This window comes from Podarcis melisellensis (assembly GCF_964234715.1).
Source record: "Podarcis melisellensis genome assembly, chromosome: 13".
Classification (NCBI taxonomy): domain Eukaryota; kingdom Metazoa; phylum Chordata; class Lepidosauria; order Squamata; family Lacertidae; genus Podarcis; species Podarcis melisellensis.
Window position 1 is genome coordinate 52251440 of NC_138545.1, and position 24857 is coordinate 52276296.

General features: G+C 43.6%; 1 protein-coding gene and 1 long non-coding RNA gene across 2 annotated transcripts in view; one reads left to right on the top strand and one right to left on the bottom strand.

The window, feature by feature from the left end:
* COL15A1 (collagen type XV alpha 1 chain) overlaps positions 1-23326 on the bottom strand; it is a 124466-nt gene extending 101140 nt beyond the window's left edge. The window contains exons 1-2 of the mRNA XM_081883813.1: positions 23008-23326; positions 22822-22904 (exon numbers count right to left, since the gene is read on the bottom strand). Coding sequence (XP_081739939.1) covers positions 22822-22904; positions 23008-23018 — 94 coding nt within the window. The 5' untranslated portion in view covers positions 23019-23326. The remainder of the gene's footprint in view (positions 1-22821; positions 22905-23007) is intronic.
* LOC309354412 lies at positions 13634-16901 on the top strand. Its single transcript, XR_014162273.1, has 2 exons — positions 13634-15417; positions 15793-16901. It is a non-coding gene; the product is annotated as an uncharacterized lncRNA (long non-coding RNA).
* Positions 23327-24857: the final 1531 nt, after the last annotated feature.

Genomic DNA, 24857 nt, shown 5'->3' on the forward strand with positions numbered 1-24857 from the left:
AGGCACCAGTATTGATGGCTTTGGGGCATCTGCTGAAAACTCTCATTCTCTCAGTCTGTTGCTGAAGAATTTTACTGTAATAAGTTGATATTTCTGTTGTGACCCCCCTGTTGGGTGCTACTTTAATGTAGTCTTTAATGTGGTGCCTTCATGAAAACTTTTTTATGGAATGCAAGGGATATTTGGAAAGGAAACTCTCCTCTTTGTACATATGTTCCTGCAGCCTGGAGAGTGACTTCTGTACATGCAGTTTCAGAGCCAGAAATGGGAAAGAAAGAAAGAAAGGAAGGAAGGAAGGAAGGAAGGAAGGAAGGAAGGAAGGAAGGAAGGAAGGAAGGAAGGAAGGAAGGAAGGAAGAAAGAAAGAAAGAAAGAAAGAAAGAAAGAAAGAAAGAAAGAAAGAAAGAAAGAAAGAAAGAAAGACTGCAAGGTCTGTGCATTTCTGACACAGAGGTGATGGTGTGGTTGAGCCTGATGAGAATTTGGGAATTTATTTATTTATATCTTCCATAACTCCAGGCAACAGAGAATCTCCTCCTGCCTTTGAAAAAGAGTTGCAGTGTTGAATCGTGTATCTTGGAAGATCATATGTCTTCAAAATAAGATGGTAGCCTCCTTCAACTTGAACTTCCGACTAGAAGAACTTCCTGCACTTATGCTTACAAAGCAGTTTCATTTTTTTCTTATCGGATTTTCCCTGTGCATGTGTATCTAGAGTGATGAAAGCCAGGCCATGATCTTCTGGGAAGTTTGCCTGTGCAAGCCCGAAGTGGAGCATGGGGCTCTTGTGTAGCTGCCACTCAAATCAATGGGCTGTGCGTGTGGAGAAGAACCTTCCAGAGGGTTGTCCTCTGTCCTCATCTCTTCAATGAGTTTAAACAAATAATTCAATTTTTCCACAATGATTTTAGCCTTCTTACTGACACCTCTAAATATCTTGCTGACGTTTCCTTAATGTCCTCAAGGAACTGTAGAATCATCCTGTATCTTCCTTTCCACAAGACAGACTTGCAGTTCAAGACAAGAGGCAAAAGCAAGTGGTTTATCAAACCACCATGCATGACTGGCAGGAGGCACTGGGCATGTTGAGTTCACAAACTGTGCAGGGTGTCATTATAGGCTTCTGAGCTCAATTCAAAATGCCAGTTATTAGTTTAACTGGAAGTAATAGGGCTAAGGGACACGGGTGGCGCTGTGGGTTAAGCCACAGAGCCTAGGACTTGCCGATCAGTTTGAATCCCCGCGACGGGGTGAGCTCCCGTTGCTCGGTCCCTGCTCCTGCCAACCTAGCAGTTCGAAAGCACGTCAAAGTGCAAGTAGATAAATAGGCACCACTCTGGTGGGAAGGTAAACAGCATTTCCATGCGCTGCTCTGTTTTACCAGAAGTGGCTTAGTCATGCTGGCCACATGACCCAGAAACTGTACGTCGGCTCCCTCGGCCAATAAAGTGAGATGAGTGCCGCAACCCCAGAGTCATTCGTGACTGGACTTAACTGTCAGGGGTCCCTTTACCTTTACCTTAATAGGGCTAAACAATTAGGTCCTGGGCTGTTGGAAGGAACAACTTCTCCCCTGTGAGCCTGCCCATGCACCATGTTCCATGTCCTGCTCTCATTGGTGGTTGTTTGTTTGTTTGTTTGTTTGTTTGGGGTGCTAGATGACTTTTCAGTATATTGTAAAGTTTTTATTTTTCCAGGTCCTTGCCTTGATTTGATCTGTTAATTCCCTTTCAATGAGTGGTTTTAGATAGCACCAGTGCTAGCTCTCTTTTACTATTTTATTATGTTTCTAGAGCTAGAGTTTTGTTTTTATGTTTCAAGTAAAATATGTTGCCCGGAAGTCTAAAAGGCAGGCTAATTTTTTTTTGATAAATAATAAATTGGTAAGCTCCCAATCTTGAGATGCTTCAAAACTTTCCCTCCTGCCAGTAGAAATAAAAATACACAATTCAAAATTTAGAAGCTGAGTTCAGAAGAAATCTTGGTTTTAATTATCTGTAACCATCTTGAGTGAGATGGGCGCACAACCCCAGAGTCTGGCAAGACTGGCCCGTACGGGCAGGGGTACCTTTACCTTTACCTTTAACCATCTCACCAGCATTGACATAGCTCAAAAGCATAGAATGAGAAGTCAATAACATGAGAAATTAGTTTGCATAATGGTTGCACTGGAGGGTGGGAGTTGAAATATCATTTTTTGCTGCCTGGATCTGCAGAAATGAGAGCATTTCAACACTTACCCAGCAATTCCCAGGCATCAGCAGGGCCTAGGCATCAGCCTAGTAACATTGCTGCAATAAAATGAAATAAATTCCAGGCTTGGAAACTGCAAGTATGGTTAGGTTTTGTCAAGATAGTTATTTTCTCCTGCTGTGCCAATCTCTTATGCAGCAAAAAATAGGATGAAAAAGAAGCCATTTGTTGAACTACATTTACAAAACTAGGAAGCAGAATCCCTGAAATAACTTTGGACATCACTAAAAGTTGCCAAAAGTCCTTCTTAAAACACACACACACACATACTTTTCCATATATCTCTTTTGTGTTTGTTTGTTTTTTAAATCAGGACTTCCAGCTGTGAGCAGAGGGACTGTGATCCAGTGAGGAAAGTTGATGCAATGGAATTCCTTGCCCTAATTAGATTCAAACTGTACACTGAAAATCTCACAAGAAAAGCCTCTTTTGGAAAGTGCCCCCCGCCCCCAGCTCAGTCTTATGACACAGAAAACAGCTAGCTGGGGCGATGTGAACAGAAATTAGTTCCATATTTCTTGGGAAGGGTTCATGCATCAAAGGGGAAGCGATTCCTCAGGGAGAGGCAGGGAAAGCGCTCAAAACGACAAATCCTTAGTTCAGCATTGCCCCAACTTATTTGTCATTTGGCCGTTTGGGAAGAACAGCGTTGTTTGGAAGCCACAGAAATATGGCTCATTTCTTGCAGATGTGGATTTACTAATCTGAGCCTTGACAACCTTCTCAGGGGCCTTGTATGAACTAGATATTTATATATGTGACGCCAGTTAATTTTGCATTTCAGTGTTTGCCTTCACCATGATGTTTCCAATTCCACATGCCAAACAATCCAAATAAATATTGTATCTTCTTCTTGAATCCCATGCAGAAGACAAGGGAATCAATTCTACCAAATGTATATTACAGTGGTACCTCGGGTTACAGACGCTTCAGGTTACAGACTGCTAACCCAGAAATAGTACCTCGGGTTAAGAACTTTGCTTCAGGATGAGAACAGAAATCGCGCGGCGGCGGTGCGGTAGCAGCGGGAGGCCCCATTAACTAAAGTGGTACCTCAGGTTAAGAACAGTTTCAGGTTAAGAAAGGACCTCCAGAACGAATTAAGTTCTTAACCCGAGGTACCACTGTATGTGCAATACTGATGCATACATAGTGGACACCCAACTAGAGGGGAGGTATAGCTCATCCATTATATATTTTAGAAAGTTGTTTGTCTGCTATGCATTTGGATACCAGATCCAAATTCTACCCGATGGTTCCTGAAATCAAGGAGCAGATTTTCATGTATGTTGGGATACAACTGGACACCATTTTGAATCAAGATGGCAAACTGCACTGATTTTTTTGTTTTCTTGGAATTTCTGAGCAATGCAGGGCCTAGGGTGGCTGGAATTCTCAGATGGAGATCTTCTGAAAACAGGACACCTTTTTCATTGTTCTGGTATGCCACAAGCTTCAGGAACATGATTATGAAAATGCTGATTCAGTAAAATTTGGAAGCACAGAATAAAGGAAACATAATACTGAAAATGTAATCTGGCAGAACATAAGATATCTAGAAATCTCTCTGCTCTGACATTATGGTGCAGAGATAAATGCTTATATGCTACAAGCACTTTTGAATCCCAACCATTTTAGTATAGGTATATAGACGGCTAGAAGTTGTCTTGTAAGCCTCCTTCCGGCGCTTCCTGCAGCCAAACTGGTGCCAAATGTATCACTCTGCTTTCCTTTGGACAACATCAGCAAGACTGAGAGGTGGGTCTTGTTGCCGGGCAGCCCAGGACCTCCAGACACGCTGCTGAGGCCTGTGCTCCAGAGAGGTCACTTCAGTGCTGCTAACACAGCAAAAGCAACGAGGGAGTCAGCAGCTACGAGTTACCATTCTCTGCAGCCACAGCAGGCGCTGTGATTCTTCACTTCGGTTTCACTTCACCTCTCGAGGTGAACTCCATTGTCTCCTGAGACAGATGAATGTCAACAACAAATGTGTATAGCAGAGAAAAGTTTAGCCCTACATTTACTAGCTGATGATTTTGTTATTCCTTTGGTGCTGATATTTAGAAAAGGCTCCAGAGATGCTGCAGTTTGTTTACAGATGTCTATTCCAGTATTTACCAGACTTGGGAAGAAACTACAAGCTTGTGATTAATCACCTTATATATTAAAACAATCCAAAGAGAGGAACAAAAGAGATTTCAAGATAAAAGCTCAAAAGAGCTTTGGTAAATATTGGAAATGTTTAAAATGTTGTACAAGCAAGACAACTAACCGGCAAACAATCTTCATCTCTAAGTGCCAGCTTTGCTTGCTTGTCTCCTTCCTCTGTTAATTCAGTTCCCGACATTCAATCCTATGTCAAAATACAGATAATCTAGTTGCAATGCAGCAAGGCAATGGTGATGAAACCTCTGGCACTGAATTGTTCAATTGTCAATCTCTTGTGGAGGCGCTGGGTTGTCAGAAAGACCTCCGCCTGCCCCTGGCAGATCTGTTCCTTCAAGAGAGTAGTCTCTTGAAGCTAAGCAAATTTGGCCCTGGAAGCTGCCTGAATGGACACCATTTGTGCTTGGGTACCATATGCAGGGCCGGATTTATGTACAGGCTAAGTAGGCTGAAGCCTAGGGCCTCTAGATCCAGGGGGGCTCACCAGCCTGCCTGCTCCCCAGCACTGCAGACAGTCTCCCCTCTCCCAAAATTGCAAAGACTTCATCTGAAGGCATTTCTCCCCCATTTCAATGACATTTTGCTTCAAAAGGAAAGGTGGACTTGGACATCGTCTTCCTCGATAATCCTCTAAAGGAGAGGTAATGTACTCAACTTGGATACCACCTTCCCCCATGATCCTTGGGATATACAGTCAAGTACACAGCACCCCTCCCTTGAGGGGAACAATGAACATCCATTGATGGGTTTCCTGAGGTTGGTGTTCCCACAGCCCATCCTTGGGAAGGCCAGAAGGCAAGGGTATGTGATCCACTTTGAGGTTCTTAGAGGAAGGGTGATTTACCAGTATGAAAGACAGAGAGAAACAGACAAGGTCAACAGGAAAAAAGGGACGGGGTCCTCCTTTACATTGGCTAAGCTGCTGTCATCCTAAATCCCACCTACCATTGCTAGAGCTCAGCAGATCCTGAAAGGGATGGGATGGGAGCAGGCAAACCAAGGCTGTAGGCCTTTAGTCTCAGTATCAATAAATATTATTGATATTTATCACCAGAGGTATTCTTATTCTGAGACAGCCAAGGATTCATGCCAGGTTTCCTCATGGTGCACATATTATTTACCCATTAAGGGAGTTAGGTTGGCAAGTCAAGCTTCTCTGAAGTGAAAGCTTTGCAAACTAATGAAGTTACCTCACCTACCATCTTCCTTCTCTTGCAACTAACTTGAGAACTTGAAACCAGCTATCTGCATAATTGAGGGCAGGGTTGTCTAACATGTGGCCCTCCAGGTGTTGCTTGCCTGCAACTCCCATCAGCCCCAGTCCCCATGGACCCTGGTCATGGAGGAGGAGAGCTCTGGTCCAGCAACATCTCAAGGGGGTTGACCTCACTTGGCTTAGAGGAACACGTCCCTAAGGTCACACGTCCTTTGGAATATAATGAATCTCACTAAATCTGCTAAGCAGAGAGCAAAGTCATGCATGACTCATTGTATTAAGTCTAAAGGATTGCTGACTAGTGGGATATTTTTCAACTCAAATGCCTGGAAACTAAGTAGAACTCATCCTACGCTTTAGGACAGGGGTAGGCAACCTAAGGCCCCGGGGCCAGATGTGGTCCAATCGCCTTCTAAATCTGGTCCGTGGACAGTCCAGGAATCAGCGTGTTTTTACATGAGTAGAATGTGTGCTTTTATTTAAAATGCATCTCTGGGTTAATTGTGGGGCATAGGAATTTGTTCATTTTTTTTTTCTTTTCAAAATATAGTCCGGCCCTCCACATGGATGAAGGGTCAGTGGACCAGCCCCTGCTGAAAGTTTGCTGACCCCTGCTTTAGGAGATCTGAAACTGAGCTCTTCGATACTCCCCAGCCTGGCAGTCAAGAATTACACCTGCGCTTGTGTATATATCAAGCTAGTCAAAACTAGAAGAGCACTGCCACGAACAGTGTGTAAAAAGCATATCCAGTGTGTTTCTACCTCATACATTCAGAGGTAGCAATCTTAAACTGTTGCAAGAAAGACAACTGAGCCCTCCTAGGGACAATATTATTATGAGTTGTTGTTGTTGTTTACCCACCCTTTACCCTAAGCTCCCATTGTGGATTGCAACTTTAAAAAACAATGTTAGAAACAGTTAAAAACCATTTACAATCACAAAAATAAGATGAGTCATAAAAATATATAGGATTGCAACCTAACAGATGCATTGTAGCATAAGCTTTTGAGGGTGAGAGTCTACTTTGTCAAATGAATGAAATGGTAACATCAGTAGTTTATGCGCTTGAGCCTGCAGATAAGAAAGAGATTTACTTATTTTTTTAAAGTGAGGCCACAAGGCTAGCAATGCAAAAAACAACTATGCAGAAAAGGAATAGAAAACGACAGCACCAGTTCCAATAAGATTGGATGTGACTATGATCACCACCAGCAGATGATGAGCTGGCAAAGCAATATTAGTTAGTTAGTTAGTTAGTTACTGTAGTTAGTTAGTTAGCTAGCTAGCTAGCTAGCTAGTTAGCTTGCAGCCTGCCTTCCCATCAAGTGAAGCAATAATGGAAATGCAGTTGAAGAGGTGAAGATCACTTTCAGCCAAGGACTAGATTTGAACATTGCCGACCTTTTCAGGCTGCATTCCAGTGGTGGGTGTCACCAAATGTAAAAGTAGATTGGGCCAATGATAATGAAATGAAATGAAATAATGAAATGAAATGAAATGAAATGAAATGCTTATGAGTGGGGGATTCTCCTCCAAAACACCCACCATTTAACTCCCAAGTCTATTGGGATAGACTTGGTTATCCCAGTACAGGAATGTCCCAAACTCATGACCCAGTTAGTTGTGCATAGGTTGTCCCTGCCCACTTGGGCCTCCTGCTGCAACTTGAGATAAGTGAGCAACCCAAGATAGGCACCTGCTCTCTCAGGGGGAGTGCTAACCCATCCAGAATATCTCCTTAATTCCTGCACCTAAGAACCATGAAATCACACCAGCGCCATCTTCTAAATTCAGCTGCAGTTTATTGGCCCTAATCCAGCCCACTGCCAGCTCCAGACCCTGGTCCAACACCTGCCCAGCCTCTCTAGAGGGCAGTTCCAGAGTGAGGTCACTGGCAGAGGATGAGGAGTGTGGGGGGAGCGCACTGCCCCTGGCAGCACGATCCCGGTAGCGCAATCCCATTGTGGCTGCCTGCCCGCCTGCGCTGGGCACCACACCTCCAGGATGCGTGCCAGCCCGCCCCCGCCTGCTCTCCACCCCCCGGTGCTGGAGCATGAAGCTCCGCCACTGAGTGAGGTGACTTCAACTTCACCTATCAGCTCCAGTCAGTATGGCCTGTGGTCAAGGATTATAAGAACTGGACTCCAGAAGCATATTGGAGCTGCACTGCTGAGAAACGATTTTCAAATGTTCTAGCCTCATGGAACCATTTCAACATGTTCTTCTCTGCAAGGGACCCCACCTCACAGCTTATGATCCTGAAGCATGTACATGGGTGCACCCTGCATGAGCAGAGAGCTCACGCTGTAGAATGCACTTGCACCTGCAAATTACAGGGAAAGGTCAGCAGTGGTGGGCAGGGAATTATCGGCCGTTACTGATCTTCTCACTGAAGAGCCCCTGATAAGACATCCGCAGGCCCCAGAGTTCCCTGGAATACAGTTTCCACTCATACAGTGCACCCGCCAAATCCATGGAGACTACTGAAAAAATAATACACTCCAGATCAGATCTTTTAAATTATTTGTGCTACACTTTTCTCCTCCTGGCAGATATCATTCTCAACTGTGATAGCATTTTTAATACTGTACACATACTCTCACACACATTGCTTTTAAAATATTTTCTTTGGAGAAGCTTCAAAAAAGGTCCCAAGAGTCATTTGCAGTTCAGCTGAGGAACTTAGGAAATACATTTTGTTTGTGTGCTTCAAGCATTGCTACACAAAGGCCAGCACGCAAACATAATCGATTTTGAAAACAGTATGTAATACGTTGAGTCTGCTTTACTAAATTTGTTCCACAGGTGTTATCAGAAACCCTCTGTTGCCCCCGATGCAGATTACACTTGGACCCTTTTCACCCCCAGATAATTGGCTCTCCTTTGATTAAGGGAAAGCATTTTAACAGCTATAAAACCAGGACAGGCTGTACAAGAACAAGCAGCCAGCACAGCTGGGAACACCCTTGAAGATGTTCTGTAAAGATACAAAGGCCCTTGTTTTAATGTGGATGGCTGGGCACAAGTACAATATTCTATACGGAAAGGCAGCGGAATTAAAGGGCTTATCCCATGCTTTTTAGTGTCAAAACATAATTGTACTCATTGTTTACTTTCTTGGAGCAGAACTGGAGATACTGGGCCCTTCCTTTCCACATCTGCTTCAACATATTTATGGATGGATGCCTGTTCACATTCAGAAAACGAGGGCCTGAGTGCATCCTTATTTACACCCACTGCATTGGCACTTTGAAGCAAAAAAATAAATAAAACGGCTCCGCAATCAATCTGCTGCTCACCCACAGAATTCCATGAAGGTGACGAACGGATGTCAAGGCGCAGAGATGCAGGCTCCCTTTGGAGCAACTGCTGCTTCTGTCAGATAACTGAAGGAATGAGGCTATAAAGATAATGTGCGATCGGCGGAGCAAGCCAGGATCCGGCTGGGAGAAGAAAGGGGGTCTGGAAGAGCAGGTGGGTGAGTGGTCAGAGCGTTCTGTGGGGGGGGGAGGACAAAATAGCTTTGAGGAACTCTTAGGACAGAGACTATTCTAATGCCATTCTGGTTCCTTTGCTTCGAGCACAGGCCTCAGCAGTGCAAAGTTTAAGTCAACACTCTACTGACCATTGCTGCATGTGCGCTTAGAAAAGACAAATATTTACTCTCCAAGACTCTTGGTGAGCTCTTTATTTACAGCAGGCTGCACAGGTTTGCTAATAATACAGCACAGATGTTAATGGGAAAGGATTTAAGGTCTTTGAAGAGAAAAGGGATTCATCTTATGGTGTGACACATCCTACAAATTAATACTTAACTGTCTTTTATTCTGAGCTGTGGAAGTGTATTAGCTTTGCAAGTGTAACTGTTTAGCATTGTTAAAGAAAATTCTGGGTTGAGAGACCACTCAACAGCCCAGCTCATCAGGTATAAGTCCCCCGCCGGCCCATGCAGTCAGTAAAAGAAAATTCCAGCCAAGAAATTTGGAACAAAACAGCAGTCAGTAGACTTAGATCCTTTATTGTTGCGCAACAGGTTCAAACAGTAGTAAGTGAACCCAGAGCATGGGGTGACATTGACTTTTAAAACTTCTCACAATATCCCAGAATACAGTTCGTACAGCATCATTGTTGCATCATTTTTACATCACTGACATGTCACAGAAGGGGAGGAGTAGACAGGAGTTACACTAGTTCAACCTTGGACAACATGTCCAGACAAGTCCTTGGTACAAGATTAAAAGGTAAAAGTAAAGGGAACCTTACCATTAAGTCCTGACACGGACAACTCTGGGGTTGCAGCACTCATCTCGCTTTACTGGCTGAGGGAGCCAGCATTTGTCCGGACAGTTTTTCTTGGTCATGTGGCTAGCATGACTAAGCCACTTCTGGTGAACCAGAGCAGTGCATGGAAACGCCGTTTACCTTCCCACTGGAGCGGTACCTATTTATCTACTTCCACTTTGCCGTGCTTTCAAACTGCTAGGTTGGCAGGAGCAGGGACCGAGCAACGGGAGCTCACCCCGTCGCGGGGATTCAAACTGCCGACCTTCTGATCGGCAAGTCCTAGGCTCTGTGGTTTAGAGCACAGCGCCACCCATATCCCTTTTTGGTACAAGATTAGCATAGGGAAAACATGTCCAGGCACCTCTCAAATACCCACCATAGAGCTCCCTTTGCACATCTATAGCCTGGGGCAAGTCCAGTGATGGTCTTTTGGAAACTAACTGCTCAGCAATTGTCACCCCTGGGCACTTCCCTGGGTGGGGTGGGTGTACATGTGGCAGAGAAGAGTCCTTTTTCCATGGGCAAAATGGCGTTGGAATGGAGGAACTTGGCAAAGGGGTTGATTTATAAAGCTAGGTATCTTCCCTGAGCTGTCAATTCAAAAGGATACATTCAGGCATAATATTTGTAGCATTTAACAACTTTAAAGATGTGTCACACCCCCGTAATTTCCGTAACAGCATGTACTTGGTTTTTTGATGGAGACTGAGGCAAAAAAAACTGTCTTTCCCATTTACTCATGTTCACAGTCCAATGTTTCAGATTCGACTGTGAGGCCAAGTAACAGATCTGTCCAACATTATGTTCTCTGTTTTTATTTTATTTTAAGCTATGAGAAACTGCACATCTTACAAGTTTACTTACTATTTCAGCACTGATCAAAACACAAAATACAACAAGTCTATTGAAAAGTGGGCTTCATTTATAAACACTTAGAATGATAAGATTCAATATAATATACAATTGTATATTCTTTAAATAACCCATTATGAATTCACCTTCCTTCATCTATTAAACCCCACCCTTAACAGATAATCAACCTTCTGAATAACCATAATGTTATGATTATATCAGATAGTCCAAGGAAATGGCCCTTATTTTGGATTATTTGAATTTCATTCAATATACTGAAGCTATCACTCTACATATGCTTTATGCTTTTAGGCTTTATACATTGTTTTAAACTTACTGTTGTGCTTATATTTTATAAATTTATATTTTAAAGAAGGCAATTAAAAGACATCCCAAAAGAGCACTGGAAGAAAACATGTTCTCACTGACCCCCCCGAAAGGCAAACAGAAGTGGAGCCTGGTGGACCTCTTTCAAGAGAGCAGTACAATTTTGGTGCCAAAGAAGAAAAGTATTTAATGTACAGTAGTTCTGTTGACGCGGGTGGCGCTGTGGGTAAAAGCCTCAGCGCCTAGGGCTTGCCGATCGAAAGGTCGGCGGTTCGAATCCCCACGGCGGGGTGCGCTCCCGTTGCTCGGTCCCAGCGCCTGCCAACCTAGCAGTTCGAAAGCACCCTCGGGTGCAAGTAGATAAATAGGGACCGCTTTCTAGCGGGAAGGTAGACGGCGTTTCCGTGTGCGGCTTTGGCTCGCCAGAGCAGCGATGTCACGCTGGCCATGTGACCCGGAAGTGTCTTCGGACAGCGCTGGCCTCTTGAGTGAGATGGGCGCACAACCCCAGAGTCTGGCAAGACTGGCCCGTACGGGCAGGGGTACCTTTACCTTTACCTTTAGTTCTGTTGAAGGAAGAACACAGAGCAGGGTCCTCAATGATTGCTTCAGCACTGAGCAGAGTCAAGGCAAACTATCCTGACCCAGGCTATCTGAGGCGCAGGCAGGGAGCCTGAACCCTCCAGGTGATACTGGACTTCCAACTGCCCCCAGCTCCAGCCAGCAGGATCAGTGGTCAGAGGTAGAAGGAGTCCAGCAATGTATGCAGGTACTGATAGTCAAAGAAGGCAGCATGTTTATTTATCGAAATATTTATATTTTGCTTTTTCAGATGCTCAGAGTGGTTTACAAGTCAATAATAAAAAATACAATAAATAAATGAACATAAAAACCAATATGAGTTAAATCCAGTAATCAGCTGCCCGAGAAAGATTTAACCAAAAGGCAAACTTAAAAAAAAAAAAAGCATTCCATCCTTTCTGAAAAGGAAACAAAGAATATGCTTTGGATTTTGCTCATGCCTTCCAAGATCTGTCAAAAAGCTCATAGCAACACTCTGCACGAAGTGAATCTTTCAAGGCATCTTTGAAGGCAGCCCCACATAAAACATTTGCTATTTTACTGCCCATTCACTCAGTTTTGAGAGGTCCTTTTGGAACTCTTTGCAGTCTATTTTTGTTTTAACGATCCTGAAAAAAATGGTATCACAGACAAACTTGGCCACCTCACTGCACACTCCCAACTCTAGATAGTTTATGAACAAGTTAAACAGCACAGGTCCCAATACTGATCCTTAGGAGATTCCATTTATCTCTATTTGGAGAACTCCTATTTCAGGGGTAGTCAACCTTTTTATACCTACCGCCCACTAATGCATCTTTCTTGATGGTAAAATTTCCCTACCGCCCACCAGTGCTTGATGGAAGGAGGATTCAACTTGCGCCGTAGAACCCCCTACCGCCCACCTAGAATCCTGAAACACCCACTAGTGGGCGGTAGGGACCAGGCTGACAACCCCTGGTCTATTTAATCCTACTCTTTGCTTCCTGCAACCAATTCCTGATCCAAAGAGGACCTCTCCTCTTACTCCTTGATGGCTAAGCTTACTCAGAAGTCTTTCGTGAGGTACTTTGTCACAAGTTTTTCAAAGTCCAACTTGTTGTTGTTGTTTAGTCATTTAGTCGTGTCCGACTCTTCGTGACCCCCTGGACCAAAGCATGCCAGGCACTCCTGTCTTCCACTGCCTCCCGCAGTTTGGTCAAACTCCTGCTGGTAGCTTCGAGAACACTATCCAACCATCTCGTCTTCTGTCGTCCCCTTCTCCTTGTGCCCTCCATCTTTCCCCACATCAGGGTCTTTTCCAGGGAGTCTTCTCCTCTCCTGAGGTGGCCAAAGTATTGGAGCCTTAGCTTCACAATCTGTCCTTCCAGTGAGCACTCAGGGCTGATTTCCTTAAGAATGGATACGTTTGATCTTCTTGCAGTCCATGGGACTCTCAAGAGTCTCCTCCAGCCCCATAATCCAAAAGCATCAATTCTTCGGCGATCAGCCTTCTTTATGGTCCAGCTCTCACTTCCATACATCACTACTGGGAAAACCATAGCTTTAACTATATGGACCTTTGTCGGTAAGGTGATGTCTCTACTGCAGTATGCCAATGACTCTGCCTGCTTCTTAAAAGGAGTGTAGGATCCAGGGTTGGCACTCACTACCAATAGAGCTCCTATCCTGCCCAATTGCACTTTTAACCTATTCTTCCTGACCCCTGACCATGACAACCAAATCCTAATGAAGGACTGAGATAGCTGCTCCTGTATTAAAGATATGTAGAACTTATTTTCAAATGAAAAAAGTGATCTCCTTTGGTACCTGTGGGTTTCATCTGTGCTCCTCAGTTAAAGCCCTAGCATCTATGTTACAGTGAGGAGAACCAGCTTTTGGAAAGACCTGGACTTAACTATCAGGGGTCCTTTACCTTTTTAAAAAATTTTTAATAAAGAGAACTTGACCTCCAATGGCTCCTTAACTGTGGGGCACAGTCACTGAGAGTAGAAGGAATGGCTCTGAGTGAGAACCAAGGAACTGCTCCAGAGTTCAAGGATTCAACACTGGAAGTCCTCCTGTTTTCCCAGAGCCTGAACATGTCAAAGATTGTGCACATTGCCTCTTGCTGGTCTGGATCCATTCCTGGTAGAGAGTCAGCTTGGCAGCTGGTGGGCTGGAGCATCTGACTGAAAAGGCCTAGTAGTCTGTAAAGAGGTGCTTGTAGTTTCACCAAAACATTTTCACATAGGTTGAAAATTAACTTATTTTAGACTTGATGAAGGTTAGCTACTCTGTAATGCTCTGGGGGTTTTGCAACAGTCATGAAGCCTCTCAACCGACAGGTTGAGCAATGCTGTTGTCATAAAGTCAAAGCAGCAGTGATGTCACAGACAGACGGAACACCAGAGATGCTGAGGAAGGCCAGACTCAAGGTTGCTAATGGAAGAGAGCAGACTGGTGTATAGGCTGAGGATCAGGGTCTGGGTGAAAGAAGTGGGAGGAGGAATGGAACAAAAAGGGAGCACTTAGGGAGGGGGCAGGTGAAGCAAGAGGCCTACAAAAGTAGCTGAAGACAAAAAGAAGGGGCAGAGATAGGAAAGGAAGACTGGAGCACGTCAAGGAGAAGAGAGCAAGACTGGAAATGTAAAGAAAAAGAAGGTACCTTTTATCATATGTGGTGGACCTGCCCCAAGATGAAAGACGTCTGGGAGAAGATTTATAATGAATTGGGGGGAAATGTTGAAATATACATTTATTAAGAAACCAGAGGCCCTCCTTCTTGGAATAATAGATGCTGGATTGTTTTTGTATGCCACAACAGCTGCTAGGATTTTGTTAGCTAAGAAATGGAAAACACAAGAAGTGCCAACAGTGGAGGAATGGCAGATGAAGATGATGGACTTCTGGGAGCTAGCCAACCTGACTGGAAGAGTCCACGACCAGAAGGAGGAGGAGTACCAGGAGGAATGGATGAAATTCAAAGACTATTTAGCTAAATATGCCTAAGATAACTTAAATAGAAATACTTGCAAGTACCAGATTGGCTTAGGAATTAAATATGTGATGTTATAGAATAATATGTTTAAAGTTAATATGAAAAGAAAGAAAGATGTTACTTGACTAAGTAAATTTTATGAGAAATTAGTTTTGGAAATCCGTTACAATGATATACATTGAAACTCAGCCAGGGGGATTTGAGGGAGTCACCTAACAATGTTAATAATAGTGGAGTAATTACAGTTAGGATTTGTGTCTGTGTATTTGTTTATAAATTTGGAAAATCAATTTTAAAAAATTAAGGAAAAATAGAGAAGAAGACAGCAAGGAAGAAGGCGGCTTCAGAAAGGAGGCTTAGAACATGGTAAAGGAGATTTTCTGGATGCCAGGATCCAAGTTTGAGGCAAGTACTCTTTTGTGAGAGAACTCCAGCAGAGATTTAAAATCACAAAATGTGCAACAAAGTAAAACATGGAAATATAGACTTTTAGACCTTTAAAATAGACCAAGTTCCTTCCAAAACTTCCCTCTTCCCCTAGCATAGAAAAAGAACACATTTAGTAAATTTTAAAATGGATTACTTACAAATTCTCCAAAGGTCAGATTCATGTGTTTTCCATATAGCATTCAGAAAAAGTTGCACAGGCAGTAAAACTTGACTTAGTTACAGTGCTGAAAGTTCCTAAATCACTGGTACTGGAACTCAAAGAGTGGCTTGTTAAGCCATGCGGCTAAGCTGTAGCAACCAGCTTAACCCCTTCACACACTGAGCTCAGGTGGACTAAAGGTAAAGGTAACCCTGCCCGTACGGGCCAGTCGTGTCCGACTCTAGGGTTGTGCGCCCATCTCACTTAAGAGGCCGGGGGCCAGCGCTGTCCGGAGACACTTCCGGGTCACGTGGCCAGCGTGACGAAGCTGCTCTGGCGAGCCAGCACCAGCGCAGCACACGGAAACGCCATTTACCTTCCCGCTAGTAAGCGGTCCCTATGTATCTACTTGCACCCGGGGGTGCTTTCGAACTGCTAGGTTGGCAGGCGCTGGGACCGAGCAATGGGAGCTCACCCCGTCGCGGGGATTCGAACTGCCAACGTGACGATCAGCAAGTCCTAGGCGCTGGGTTTTACCCACAGCGCCACCCGCGTCCCTCTCAGGTGGACTAAAGGGGAACAAAGACTTGATTACCTATTTGCTCCCAAGGTGAGCTAAGCCTGGCAGGCAGCTTACTCTATGGTCTTAATCCTTTCATGCAGTAATTAGACTTAAGCATGTTGGTTATGAGAGGCTGATTATCCCACAGTATTTAAGGTAAGCAAGAGAGAAGGAAAGGGGAAATCAGTTTGAAAAGGTGTATTTAGATCAGCTTCCATAAAAAGATAAAGGACCCCTGACAGTTCAGTCACAGATGACTCTGGGGTTGCAGCGCTCAACTCGCTTTCCAGTTTTCCATGTGCCTCACTAAATATAAAATGTTAGTTATTAGCCATGATTACTTAATCTGACTGTTAAATTGATAAATTCAAGCTAGACTTTAAAAGGCAAGAGGTTTTCCTACCACCAGCTGCCCAGAGGAGGACAGCATTTTGGTGGTTTAACCTATCCAGTTGCTTGAAAGTTTGTGGTACTGAAGCCTCTACAAGCTATTTTTATTTTGATGCTCAACCTTCCACAGACAACGTCCTTAGCTACCGCTACTTAGCACCTTGCAAAACCTTGCTACTGTTTTACTGTATGGCTCTCACAAGTTATCCTCATTGCCAAAAGCAACACAGAACTATTGGTTGAGCTAAGTGTTACAAACCATCATAACCAACTCCACCCCCCTATTTTTCCCCACTCAGGCTTTCTCATGATGGGTGGAGATCTTTTGAGCCAATAACCACCCACGTTTTGTCTCTTTTCCAGTTAAGAGCTCTTTATTAACCTCCCTATACATCAAACCATTTTGTATTATCTCAATAACCCTTACAGCAACACCATAAAGGAGGTCAGCATGAGAGTTCCGTCTATTTCAAATGTGGGAATGAGAGACTCCTGCATGCCCAAGGCCATCCACTGAGTTCACAGCTTAAGTGGGGTTCACCTCACCTGATTCTCTTAACTACTATGTTCTAATCCTATTTTGGGTGTGCAATTAAGCAAGCCAGGCTATCTCTATTAAGAGGCGGTTTCCAGAAACTCATAGCAAAAGACGTTTAACAAAAGTCTTGATAATGAATAAAAATGCAACAAGTGTTTAGCACAAATTAAAAAGAACATATAACTAACATTTCTATTTTCTGAATCTGACTGGCTGAGGCGGCAAGATGGCCAAAGAGGTGAAAACCTAGAAGATGCTAAGAAAATGTTTATTAGGAAGAACTGCATGTGACTTTAACATATGAGAATGCTGGAGGTGAAATAGTTAAATGGGTTACCCATTCAGGACCCAGGGGGTGGAGTCAGAGGGACTATAAAACCAGCTCTGGGAGGGGCAAAGGGAGGTGTTCCTTGGGAGGTTGGTTGGAGTGGGAGTGAATTGGGATAGAGTTTGTGGGTAGGTTGAGTTCGTGTAGCGAAATAAGCTGAGCCAGGAATAGTTAGGAACTAGGAAGACAAGGAAATATCTGAGAGGTGGTTTAGTGAGTGAGAGCAGGTAGCAGAAGTTACAGGTCTGGATAGGCACCCCATGATTGTAATTGACCGATACCGTTTATGAAACCACACGCTTGTTAAACTGCCATAAATAAACAAAAGCTTATGTTCCAATTTAACCGTGGCTGGACTCAGTATTGTACCAGGTAGGGCCTGGGTGGTGACAGCGAGAAATAAAGTGGTGGCACAGGGATCAATAAATGGTGAAACGTCTGGGGACCCTGTGTGATCGCCACACTGCATACAGTGGTACCTCTGGTTATGTACCAGTACTTAATTCATTCCGGAGGTCTGTACTTAACCTGAAACTGTTCTTAACCTGAAGCACCACTTTAGCTAATGGGGCCTCCCGCTGCTGCCGCATGATTTCTGTTCTCATCCTGAAGCAAAGTTCTTAACCTGAAGCACTGTTTCTGGGTTAGCGGAGTGTGTAACCTGAAGCGTCTGTAACCTGAAGGGTATGTAGTCCGAGGTACCACTGTATGTAGAAGTTCAATGCCTAATTTTTTTCTGACAACTGGTCATGGCAGCCAAATGGACCTTACATGATAACAGGCCATGTACCTCTCTGAGCACCACTTGGTGATGGACAAACAGAAAGGATGGCAAATGATTCCATGTTCTGCTTCCAGAAACTTCTGGCTCTGGCTCTGGCTTGCATTAAAATAATGGACTACATGAACCCTTGGTCTGATCCAGCAAATCAATTCTTAGGTCAGTTCTTTATGCTTCCCATGTAAGTGACCCAATCTAGTCCCATATAAAATACTCAACTGCAGCCCATCACAAGGAATTATTTCATTTGTTTCATGCTTCATATTTTTACTCCTCATTTGCAGCAGTGTGCCTTTTCTATGACATGCAACATGCACTGAAACATTCAGCTGCCAGGGAGGCCATCTCTGTTATGATGTAGCTGACAAGGTGAAGGATTGTCCTTCACTAAACACTTTCTCTTGGGCCCGCAACTCCTGGCTCAAGGAAACCATAGAACCACACCCTATCCATCACTCATCCACTTCAATAAATACAGAATTAGCAAGCTTGTCACCTGGAAAAAATGAACTATGTGAAATAGAATTTATACAGGAGTGACTAATCCCATGCTTTGGCTGACAAAAGAAAATAAACTCTTATATTCTTGGCTATTTTAAAAATAGTCTGTAGAATATTGGGAGCAGATACAGACCTTTAGGAAGGGTGTAGCATAAGAACATTCTTCTATAGCAATGCTGTACAGAGTTCCATGGATTCAAAATAAAAAGAATGTTGCATTACCCTGGGCACTCAGCACGTTCCTTTTCTGAGGCCATCAGAATCTGCTAGCTAATGCATTTGAAGGATTTTAATTCCCAGTGTTTATGGCATGCCCTATAGTAGGGGTCAGCAAACTTTTTCAGCAGGAGGCAGGTCCACTGTCCCTCAGACCTTGTGGGGGGCCGGACTATATTTTGAAGAAAAAAATGAATGCATTCCTATGCCTCACAAATAACCCAGAGATGCATTTTAAATAAAAGAAAACATTCTACTCATGTAAAAATACACTGATTCCTGGACTGGATTTAGAAGGTGATTGGGCCAGATCCGGATCCCGGGCCTTAGTTTGCCTACCCATGCCCTATAGGGTGTCTCCACCAACTGGCCAATGGGATTCTAATTTTGTTCTACAGCAGGTTGGGAAAAGGTCAGAAAGGATATGACCATGGCAGGAAAAGGAGGTGATATTCAAGCACAAATCAGGGCAATCTACTCTAAAACCACCTTTGTCCTTTGCTTATTCCATAGACTTATTCTCCATGTAAATTATCTGAACAGTGTAAGTGATGTGCATAATAGAATTGGCACAATAAAAAAAAAATTCCCCTGCAAGGGTATCTAAAGATGGCATCGTTTACCCAATATACCAATGCTATGTGAAGCTTGGTGGACTAAAAAATACAAGAGTATCCATGTTTTTGCAGAAAATTGCACAAACATTATCTTGCAGCTCAAACAATTAGCAGGATCAAGCAATACCAATACAATTTTTGTACCAGTTGTTGTGTTCATTGCGGACATTAATGTTTAGTATTTGTCTTGTGGTCGTAAGCAAATGTTTGATGCTACAGCCAGTCACAAGCTCTCCCATTTGTAAAGGTAAAGGACCCCTGACAGTTAAGTCCAGTCGCGAACGACTCTGGGGTTGCGGCGCTCATCTCACTTTACTGACCAAGGGAGCCGACGTTTGTCCACAGACAGTTTTTCCGGGTCATGTGGCCAGCATGACTAAGTCACTTCTGGTGAAACCAGAGCAGTGCACGGAAACGCCGTTTACCTTCCCGCTGGAGCTGTACCTATTTATCTACTTGCACTTTGACATGCTTTCAAACTGCTAGGTTGGCAGGAGCTGGGACTGAACAACGGGAGCTCACCCCGTTGCAGGGATTCGAACCGCCAACCTTCCGATTGGCAAGCCTAAGTCTCAGTGGTTTACACAACAGCGCCACCCGTGTCCCATATCTGTAAAGTTAGATGTAATGAAAAAGAAAGCACATAAACAAGAGTTCCTAGGAATTATGGAACCACACAGGGAAACGAGCGAGGAGACCTTCAGCGCAATAACAGAAAAGTGCAAGAAACTGGCAGATGAAGGGGATGTAGAACTTAAAGCATGTAGAGAAACCATTCAACTGAAATACCATGCCAATCATCACAACTAATCCACAAAAGAGCTCAACCAGTGGTCCATCTACAGTCCCCACCCGGATGTACTGATTACCTCACTGAATATAAAACCAACCTGCTAACAGTTTGTTGAGACTACCATCCCACACTGAAAAAAAATGCTTTAACACCCCTGTCAGCTCCATTCAGGTACTTTTCAAATCTGAAAACTTTGTGGATGAATCAGTTTAGTATGAGCTGCGAGCAAAGAGATATACCAGACAATCCCATCTCTGTGCATTATTTACAACTTGAGCCTTACTGAACTATGGGAACCTGCTATTAAAATGGTCATCCTTTTAGTACTTTCCCTCCCAGTCACAACATGCACATCTGAATAATCCTTTAACACTTTGTGTAGGATGAAGACTACTGCTGGAAGGGAGGGCGCTCTCTGCTGCAAGGCCCATTTCGACCTGGCCTAGGGGGCGGAGCCTGGACTCACCTGGAACAGCTAAAAGAGGCTGCTGGGAGGCCAGAGGGACATTGCTGGAACAACTCTTGGGTTGGGGCAGCTGGCTAAAAAGTTTTAAAATGTTTTAAATGGTTCTAATTTTGGTTCCTCTGTTTCATTTTTGTCAGGTTGGTGTTGGTTAAATGTTTAGCTGGGGTTGGCGGTTCTTTTAATTTGGGTATAACTGTAAACTGTTTGTTATTATTATTGTTGTGGTGGTGGTTATTATTATTGGTTTTTATTGATTTATTGGTTTGTTTGTTTATTGCTTGTTTTTTAACGTTTGATGTTTCGTTGTGTTTTTATATATGTTGTAAGCCGTCAAGAGAGACTGGGGAAACCCAGCCAGATGGGCAGGATATAAATTTTAAAAAATATTATTATTATATTATGAAGACATGAGTGAAGTTCAACAATGAGTGAAGATAGTTGGTCTGACTTAGGTTTGTCTGGTCTCCCCCCCCCCCCCGCCAACCCTAACCCTGACTTGTGTTTGTTGAGTGTCTATATAAAAAGTTCATACAGAAGTTACTGACCATTTTGGCCAGGGTCCATTTTTTCCCCAATGAATGATCCACTTTGCATTACAGTGGTACCTTGGTTCTCAAACACCTTGGTACTCAAACAATTTGGAACCCAAACACTGAAAGCCCGGAAGTGTTCGAGTTTGCGGACTTTTTTCGGAAGCCGAGCATGCTCTGTTTTGAGTGTTACGCTTCCGTTTTGAGTGCCACACTTCAGTTTTGAGTGTTACACTGAGGTCTGTCTGTTTTTGCTATTTATTTTGCGGCTCTTTTTTGTGACTGTGTGGAACCCAGTTCAGCTATTGATTGATTGATTGATTGTGTGACTGCAGTACATAGTTTTTTGCTTCCATTTTATGGATCAATGGTCTTGTTAAAATTCATGTTCAATTGCTGTTTTAGGGGTTGTTTTTAAAAGTCTGGAACGGATTAATCCATTTTGCATTACTTTCCATGGGAAAGCGCACCTTAGTTTTGGAACGCTTTGGTTTTGGAATGGACTTCTGGAACAGGTTAAGTTTGAGAACCAAGGTACCACTGTGTATGTTTCTTTATGGTATAGACAGACCAACCAAAAAAAAAGAATATGACTGGTTTTGGACCTTATGTCTGGTATTTAGAACAGCAAAGGCACCTTCTGTGTGAAAGGTGTGAAATTCAGCCTTAGCAGGTATAGGTGTAGAGTCCTAGAATATTGTTCAATGGAGAGATCTTTCGAGTGCCTTGCCCTGTTATTGTAAAATGGACAAACAAACAAAAAACCCCATATAAATACTGCAAATAGTAAAGTCAGCAATCTGTAGCCACAAGTTATAGACCTTTGCCTTCCGTGAATTATTTTTGTGGACATCCACGCTTGCCTCCCTGAGAAGGCCCGAGCCCACAGATGATTCACATTTGCAGCTTAGTACACAACTTGTGAAATACCTGGTTAATTAAACCTTGAATGTGACCTAATTTGGTTTGGACTAGTCAGGGTGGCCAACCTGTGGTTCTCCAGATGTTGCTGGAGCCCAATGCCCTGCCAAGGGGTGGGGATGATGGGAGGTGCAGCCCACATCTGGAGGGCCACAGAAATGGGAACAGTGACTTCACTTAAAAAGTTGTTGCGAGAATGGATAAGAATTGTAAAGAGCCTGTGACAGGTAGCAGTTTAATGGGGACTGGGAATAGGGAGAGCCAGATTTAAATCTTTTATCAGCAGTGAAACAGCTGGCAATGCTGAGGCAGTTTCTCTTTCTTTTTGTCCAGCCTACCTTGACTACTGTGAGGATGAAGAGAAATAACCTTCCCTCTTCTCCATATGCTTCCCTAACTAGGGAAAAGTCCAAATGAGATGCACAGTAATTTTTTTAAGGTGATTAGAGAGCAAATGCAGGGCACATTCTGTCTGCCTACCCTTATTTATTTAGTAGGATGACAGCGCGCCCCATCCTAAAATGCTGGGTTTGGCACACACACAGGAAATAAAATACCCATTAAGTATTTAAAATGCCACATCACCATGCCCCTAAAGGTCACTGACACTTTGAAAAATTCCTTACACCAAAGTGTTATACCATTTCAGGCATACTTTTGGAATGTTCTGCATTCTCTGAGCCATGCAGAGCAACCCTTCCTGCTTTTCTGACACCAGAATGAAGGTTAAAAGAGCGTTTTTCTGTTTAGTGAGCAGTTCTGCTGTTATCCTTCAAGTGCCAGAATGAATGACAGCTGTAAGTTTCTGACATTCCAAACACTTGATAAAGTTCTCTGGCAAAAGCGCTCAGCATCCCGTTTCCAAGCCGATGCACATTGCTGGTAAAAAGACAGATTTCAGATTGTCCCCTCTCCCCAGAACTAGGAAAGGGAAAAGAGGAGGTTCTTACCTTCTATGACCTGAGCTGGTAGACCGGCAGGGAGCAATGAACCCAAAAGCAGCAGGAGCAAATTCCAGGGCACCCGGGAGTGACTGGAGAAAATTGGGAAAGAGGAGAGGAAGGAAGGCAGAGGTGAGGTGAAACAATTCAGTGCCTCCATGTCAGGGTGGTGAGGGTGAAGGTGGTGGTTCTTACCTGGGAAGCATTTTGCAAAAGCCCCTCTTCAGCCAAAGACAGGTTCAGCTGCTTCCCTGGAGTTGGGGAAGAGAGACTCAGCTGCTGAGCTGCTTTCTTCCCCACCAGCGCTCAGCCCAAGTGGAACAAAGGCAGCTCTCTCTCAGGCTGGCTCTCAGTGAGTCACTGCAAGCCTCCAAGCCCGGCTCCCAGCACTGAAATCCGACTCCTTCTGCTATGTTTTCCTTACAGAACCCACCATCTTCCAGCTCCTCTTCTTCTACCTCACAGCTAAGTCCAGGACCTCATGCTCCTCCTATATTTTTGTCTGTCCTCAGATTTCCCATCAAATGACAGCAATACAATCACCACGGCCCGGGAAGCTTCCTCAGCTCCTCATTCTCCCTCCCTTTGTGGTTAACATCCTCTGATAAAAAGCAATGTTTCTTTTTAATGTTCACGGCTGTTTTGGGAAATTGCGGCAGCTCCTGTCTCAGCAGGGCTGACACAGGAGGAACTTCCACAGGGCTGGTCCCAAAAGGAATAGCAGTTTCACAAAAGAGCATTAAATCAAGTGTTTAAGTTGGGCTGACATGAGGGAGCGCTTTCCCACAGGATCAGACTCTTCATTCTTACTTGTATTTCTTGGTTTTAAGGATGCCTTCTGGTTTACTGAACATTGTCTAACAGGCAAATCATAAATGGTTTTCTAAAAATTAAGTAAAGACCTCCAACAAATGTTCCTCATCACACCTCCGATATGTTCCACCTAGTTTGATGCAGCTAAACTGAAACAGAATAAATCAAACTTCTGATTGTTCTCAAAAAACCAAAGTCTCATTTGTTATTTTTTACACAGTATCATATTATTATACTTTGTTTCCTTAATTTCCTTCAGAAAAATATTCTTTAGCTTATTGTCTATACATTACAAGAATCATTTAAGGTCTGCCAGGGGTTTTTTGCTATCATAATAGGTTTTCAAATCTTCTTTAAATACTATCCATTCTTTATTCACCTTCTGCACTGAGTACCTTCTAACTCTCCCCGTCATTATTGCCAATTGGATGTACAGTGGTACCTCAGGTTACATACGCTTCAGGTTACAGACTCCGCTAACCCAGAAATAGTGCTTCAGGTTAAGAACTTTGCTTCAGGATGAGAACAGAAATCGTGTTCCGGCGGCGCGGCGGCAGCAGGAGGCCCCATTAGCTAAAGTGGTGCTTCAGGTTAAGAACAGTTTCAGGTTAAGAACGGACCTCCGGAATGAATTAAGTACTTAACCCAAGGTACCACTGTATTCTGTCATCTTTACCTGCCATTCTGACTTTGTAGGTGTAATTTCACTCTTCCAATTCATTGCATCCTGGCAGCATACCTAAAAAGTGGTCTTACTACTTTATTGATTTCAGTTGACATTATCCCTAATAAAAAGGCCTCTGGTCACAGTTTGGGTGCTCCTGTCCTTCACCCACATTTGAATTTGAATTTCCACCTCAGCATGCTGCAAGGCTGTAGAATTCTTTCTAAGGTGTCCTTGTACTCCCAATAGCGAAGAGCATATTTTCACAGATCCTTTTTTCACCCCTTTGTGACAATCTGCACCCACCAAAACTCTCATTTTTATCTCTTACATTTATGTCCCATTCTTCCTCCAAGAAGCTTCTCTTTCTCTTTTTTTAATCCATGCAGCAATGCAGTGATGCAGGCAAGGCTGAGAGACAGTGACTACCCCAGCTACTGAACTGAATGGATAAATTGGGATTTGAACTCAGGATTCCCCAAGCCTAATCCCACCTTCTAAGCATTATACTATGCTGACTCTCAACACATTTAAAGTATCTTGTTCTGCTGCTCTAGTCTAGGGGGTA